General features: G+C 37.3%; 1 protein-coding gene across 2 annotated transcripts in view; it reads left to right on the top strand.

The window, feature by feature from the left end:
* CAAP1 (caspase activity and apoptosis inhibitor 1) overlaps nucleotides 1–2173 on the top strand; it is a 103890-nt gene extending 101717 nt beyond the window's left edge. For both annotated transcript variants that reach the window (XM_069090385.1, XM_069090395.1), the window contains one exon: nucleotides 1443–2173. In XM_069090385.1, coding sequence (XP_068946486.1) covers nucleotides 1443–1543 — 101 coding nt within the window. In that variant the 3' untranslated portion in view covers nucleotides 1544–2173. The remainder of the gene's footprint in view (nucleotides 1–1442) is intronic.
* Nucleotides 2174–6846: the final 4673 nt, after the last annotated feature.

Genomic DNA, 6846 nt, shown 5'->3' with positions numbered 1-6846 from the left:
TTTGAAAAAGGACAGGATCAAAGTAAAGAATAGAACAAGTGGGAGGTGGGATAGGAGGGAGGGAAATATAGTCAGTCTTTTACACTATATCTACTATGTTAATGTTTTGCATTAGCTACACATGTACAACCTATACTGAACTGCTTATCTTCCCAGTAAGGGTGGGTGACAAGGGAGTAAGGGAATGAATCTGAAATTCAAAGTTTTAAAATCAAATATTAAAATATATATATATTATTAATACTAATTTACATATAATTGGGAAATCATATATACAGGCACTGGGGCATAGAGATCCACCATGCCCTACTGGAAAAGTCGAAAGTGGTATGGGAGAAAATATGGGAGAGAGCAGGTTGGAGCAGGGGATATCCTGTGGGACTGCTATTTTGGGGTGGTGGGTAGGGGAAAAACGGGGAGAAAATTTGTAACTCAAAATCTGGCGGAAATTAATGATGTAAATCAGAAGTTAATGAAGCATTTGAAAAATGAAAAAAAAGAAATATTGATTGATGAAGGAAGCAATGCTGAAAGAAAGGGATATCGTTTGGTGGGAGTTACTCTGTCTAAAGTCATGTATTTGCTCTGACCCATTGGATTCACCACCATCATTCAGTATTTCAGGTTGCCCTATTTCTGGTTCTATGTTGGTTCTAACACCTTCAATGCTAACTGTCCTTGAGGATAAATATATTTCCTCTCTTGTGGTGGGGTGGTCCTATGAGGTTCCTTCTTGGGAAAGTATCCCAATGTTCATCCCTAGATAGAGCCCATTATAATGTTTTTGGCTTTCCCCCAATTACCCAGAGTTTTATTTTCTTTTAATGATTTTCCATATCCATTGCTGCTATAGTCATTATGTATATTGTTCCCTTGATTTTATTTATATTGCATTGTGTCAGTTCTTACAAATCTCCCATATTCTCTGAATTCCTCATATTTGTCACATATTACTGAACAATATGCCATTATTCTCATAAACCATTACAACTAGACCATTTCTAAAGAGTGCTAGGAAAGGAGAGAATATCCAACTTTCCTTGATTTTCCATCTATTATGTCAGGCTTCCCTTTCTTCTTATCTGCCACTTGTTATCATTTCAGTTCTATTATTATGAGAAGCTAGAGTGATTGAACAGCTTGTTAAATCATGTCACTCAATGTATGGTAAAGAAAATTTTCAGGGAAGAAAGTTTTTTTTTTCCTTTTCCTCATAGGTCCCATTTTCTAACATTTTAACCATTTTGATTGTTCTATCCAAGGTCCTTAATTTTTGCAATGCATTACTCCAAACTGGATGTCATTCTTCCCCTTTTGGGAAGTATGTACTTTCCATTTGGCAAGTACTTTCCATCAGTAAAATTAATATAAAAGTCAGCAGTTTTGAATTTGGTAACCTAAGAACAAATGTACAAACAATAATTTCTCTTGTTGTTATTTAGGTTGCCACTCAGTTGCTGAACCATCACGACCCAGAAATCTTCATCTTGGAAGATCATTTCAACCCTGGAGCTCACACCTTGGAAATGCCCTTTCTTCCTGAGGCCTCTGATTGGTGAGGAAAGGGCTTATCTAAGAATGTCCATGTAAAGAGGGGACCCAGGTAGTTCAATATTTTATTTCTGTCAGGACAGCTCTTTACATAAATTATTATATAATTTCTCAGGAAATGACATGTCTGAAACTTTTCATTCAAGTAAATAGGATCAGCATTTAACAAGTTTGCTGTAGGAGAGGCCACAGAGGTTCTAAGGGTAATGTCATACACAAAGCAATTTTTTTTTACCTAAATTATATTTGATTGTTCCCCTTTGTAATGGTGATGGTAATTTGAAGATCTTCCCTGCTTTGAAAATATACTCTGTGCACTAATAAACTTAATGTAGTCACATGCACATGTGGTGGGAGGAGTTTGCTGAAGGGTGGAGCAGAACCCATAGGAAACAGGGAGTCAGAGCAGCTAAACAAGGTTGGGAGGAGATGATGCTTCTGAGGGAAACAGACTTGTGAGTAAATATTAGTCTTGTGTTGGTTTCTGGGAAGGCTAAAAGATGCTGTGGCTCTGTGTGCTGTTATGGTTCATTAACTTATTTACTACTATGACAAAATTAGCTTACTGGTTTTGGGATTCAGTTTTCTGATGTCTGAATAAATGTTTTGCTTCTGCCTTTTATATGGAGAGTCTGTTATATTTTGTGATTGAGCACTATGCAGGTATATTTATAGTGACCATTGGCACTGTGAATATTGTATTGATACTACACCCTTCTAATCTATAAAGATTTCTAAGTCTGAACTATGTACCCCCTCTGATTCTTAGAATGTCCATTGGCTGATCTTTCCTAAGCAGATGGATCCAGGTATAGGCAGAATATATTTTTTTTTGGGGGGGGGGTCCAATTGTATTTCTGTGAGATCAGCATCATATTTTTAAAATATTCTGCTAAGTTAGATGAGCAATAGTCTATGGGAGTGTGTGCCTGTTTTTATGCAATCCTATTACTGATAACATTCTATGTTGTGATACCTCCCCCAAGAGATTCTTTATGAACTTAAAAAAGTTTCAGATATAAAGGTTATATTATCAACAAATGGTAGCTTGAAAGAACTAAATAGGATTATGAAGATTATCCTTCTTTAACAATGCCTTAAATTTTTATCTCCTTATCCTTTCCTCATTGCTTTCTCTCTCAAGACATTATGGTTTATTGTGTCTCCACTAGGTACCTTGCATGTGATTTACACACTGAATGGTCCTGCTTTCAGAGCAAGTTAATGATATAATATCCCTATTTATATTCAGAGCAGTCAACACTTTCTAGCTCTCAGAATAATAAAACCACCTGCATTTAATATACATGGAAAAATGGGAAGGCAAATAGCAGATATGGCACAATCAGATAAGTGTAATCAGATAAAATATCACAATATTATAGCAGATCAGCATCTGGTAATGACTTGAATTTTAAAAGACTGACAAACAGCATGGCCTAAAGCAATCAGGCAGGCCTCATTCAGAGCTACTTATCCCAGATTGGATTGCTCTTCTCATATGTTTCTGGCAGATTAAACATTCAAGGTTTCTTATTTTAACTCTTCTAGTCCTGCACTGTTTCTGTGGAAAAACATAAGCTGTGTTCTTTTGGGGCTCTCGATGAAAACAAAAACAAGTGACGTAACTAAGAACCAAACCCAACAGAAGCATCTCAGACTTGACTCAAATTTATAATGTGTTCAATCTCCTTAAAAAAAAAAGATCTAGTAAGATATCTTACTTGTTTAAACTTCTGGGAAAGAAGAATTAGGAAAAAATGATTTTTTCTGATGGTTTTTTCATTTGGGAAATTGTCAGCTAGTAACTGTGCTCATTATAAATTAGAATTAGTTTATAACTATAACAGCTAATATTTATATAGAGCTTACTATGTGCTAGGCATTGTGCTAAACATTTCATTATTATTTCATTTGATCGTCACAATAACCCTGTGAGATAGGTACTATTATCATCCCCATTTTACAGTTGAAGAAACTGAGGCAAAAAGAGATGAAATGACTTGTCTAGGGTTACATAACTAGTAAATATCTGAAGTCATATTTGAATTCAGGTCTTTCTGACTCCAGGTCCAGTGCTCTGCTCTATCAGCTGTATGTGTGTATGCATGCATGCATATGTGTATGTGTGCTCTCCATACACATATGTGTGCATATATGCTCTCCATACACACATGTGCTTTTGAACACACGTGTATGTCTGCATGTAGATCATACATGTGTGTATGATGTGTAGATATATGTACAACATATGCACTACATGTGCATACTGGGCGTATGTGTGTGCATAATATATGTTTATATATACATATATACACACATATGTTTATCTATACATGGACAGTCTACCATGCTATTGCAGAAAATTGAACCACTTACTTCCATTTGAATTATCTTGGGAAGATTCTGAAGATCACCTGGCAAGATAAGGTAGCAGACCAGCACTGCAATGGGCTGTCCACAGGTTTTTCAAATGCCACATGTTTGTTCGTCTCAAAGACTATTTTATAGAGAACTCTCACAAGGAAGGTGCTCACATCGTGGTCAGAAGTGACACGAAGACATTCTCAAGGTCTCTCTGAAGAACTTTGGTGTCAGTTATGAGACATGGGAAATGCTAGGGCAGAATCGTCCAGCATGGTGTGCCTGCATCAAAGAAGGTGCTGTGCTCTGTGAACAAAGAATTGTGGTAGCTCGAAAAAAACACGATGTGCCAACTTAGAGACGGTTCCTCCCAAGTGGTCATATATAAGGTTTGTGCCTGTGGTCAAACCTTCTTAACTTGAATTGGCATGATCAGCCAGACACACTGAACGTTGACCCCAACATTTGGGTCCTCTTCAAACATGGAGGGCAAACAATAATACACACACATAGTACATATTCACACTTACATACATGTACATATCTTACATTTATACACAGAGAAGTATAAATATACATCTTCATATTTTCAGAGACTAAGGGCTGGGAAAGACCAGCATTGTGCTTGGAACTTGTTAAAAAAAAGGAGCAATATTGCTACTCTGAACACGTGTGATCCTTACGATTAAATGATGCTGCTTCGAATGCCTGACAGCACAGAGGCATCTGCTGCAGCTTCTGAGATGCTGAAAGCTAAGTTCCCTTCTGTACAGGCTGTTTAACAGGCTTGCCTGTGGGATAGACTGCTCTGATTTTCTTTGCTATGACTTCCTCAGTGATGGTGCTACGGGAAAGCAGCTGCCCTGCCTGACATCTTTTAGATCAGTTCCTTTACTCCTAATCACTGGAGTTGTACTTGGACTTTTGCAGGCACCCAGCTGCACTGACTGCTGCATCCCCAGGGAATAGTTGTATTATCCACTTTCTTGCTGTTAAACTAAGTCATGTTCCCTCTTGGTCTTGGGAAGAATTGAAAATACGGTGGCTATTTATGGTAGCCTATGGGTTATATTAAATGCAACATGAAATAAGATATAAGGAGATGTGATTGTTCAGAAGAGTTGTCTCCAAAGCAGATTCTGAGGCCTGATCCCAAAAGGTGTGTGATCAGCGTATCAGAGAATAGAAAGGTGGTTTGCATTCTACCTTCCTTATGACCGCCAAATGTGGGGCCTGTTTCTAACATAATCGTATCAGCTTTTATTCTTCAGCACTCCACAGCTCTTTCTCCTTCTCTAAGCAAGTCCCCAAGCATCCCCAGTACTTTGCTCATCATTGGCCTCTCAGGGCTGTTATAATCTAAAAGATACTACACTTAATTTTTTTTTAATTTTAAGTTCCAAATTCTCTCCCACCCCCAAGAAATACAATACACATTAAGTCACCATACTTAAAATTACACAAATGCCTTTGAGAAAATCCTTAGCCATCCTGTCACATGCAGATCAGCTCATGGCAGAACTGGATGCCCCTGGAATGGGAGGCTCTGGCTCCAGGTCAGAGACTGCCTCCCCCATTTTCATTTTGTGGGGACAGAATTTTGTATTGCACAAGGCGAGCAGGCATGGATAGGTTTCAATATACATGAGAGTTCTTTTAATGTTTATCTTTGCCCCCAAACCCACTTGTCTTTGAACTTCCTCATTTCTGTCCAAGGCACTTCCATCCTTCCAGGCTCCCAGTTTGTTTTTTGTGTGTCCCCTTTGGGGCAACCTTGTCATCTTTAATTCTTTCCTCACCCCACATAGGCCATCAGCTGTCAAATCTTGTTGCTTCCCCCTCTAAGACGTCACTTCTTACCTTAGCCGTGAAGCGAGTCTCGTATTATTCTCGAATCTCTCTCTTTGCCATCCATTCTCCACGTAGCTACCACAGTGATTGTCCTAAAGCACAGCTCCGAGCGTGTAGCTTTACTACTAATCACACTTTTTTTTGGCTCTTTTGATTCTAAGATTAGATGATATCTCAACCTTTTAAAATGTCTACATTTTTGCTCAATTTTTAATGCATATGGTTATTAGTACAATAGTATATATAATTTCAATAATACACGGTTGGCATGTTAATTTTTTTTTCACTAATATGGATATGATTAAAAAGAGAAGTTCCAAATACTCCTTTTGTCAAAATAAGTCTAAATATGTACCCACGTTTGTGGTTGCAACCACAGCCCCTCTGGCTTGCTAAGAAAACTAGATTGATTTAAATGATGGCAGTGAAGAGTGGGGTATAATTTGTTTGTTCTCTTTCTTGCTCAATGTTGAAAGTCCCTTCACTGATGCACGGTAGCAACCCTATTATATTTTATAGTTCTAGAGAGTTGCCCAGAGACCTGAGAGGATTTGTGGCTTCCCCATAGTCAAACAACTAGAATGTATGTGGGGCAGGACTTGAGGTCATCCTATTTCTGAAATTGTACTTCTGTCTGCTATGTTATGCCATCTCTCAAAATCAGTTTATATAAAGATTTAAAATAATACATTTGATTAGCTGGAGCAGTTTCTAGGATTTCCCTCCTTTTTGGAAATGCATTGATGAAAGTTTTGAAGTCTTTCAGTGTTTTTTTACATTTTTGTGGTAAATTGTTCTCCTGGCTTTTTTTTACCTGACAGTTCATAAAGTCTTCCTAAGTTTCTTTGAAATTCTTCATATTTTTTATTAAGCGATAATAGTCTGTTAATTCATACATACTAATTTTTTTTAGACATTCCAAATTGATAGGCACTTGCTTTGTTCATTAATAGTCTTTTTCCTGTTTTTGACCTAGGAACTATATGCTTATATGTATGAATGTAGGGTATATAAAGTTTAGTGGGTTGTTTAATAACTCTAAATTATTCTTTAGAACAATTGGGATCAATTAATAGCTTC

The sequence above is a fragment of the Petaurus breviceps genome, unplaced genomic scaffold (assembly GCF_028583685.1).
Source record: "Petaurus breviceps papuanus isolate PSGF00001 unplaced genomic scaffold, PetGlider_PUasm1.0 125, whole genome shotgun sequence".
In the NCBI taxonomy this organism is placed as follows: domain Eukaryota; kingdom Metazoa; phylum Chordata; class Mammalia; order Diprotodontia; family Petauridae; genus Petaurus; species Petaurus breviceps.
The sequence above is the reverse complement of the archived record's forward strand: the minus strand, read 5'-3'. Positions and strand labels throughout refer to the sequence as shown.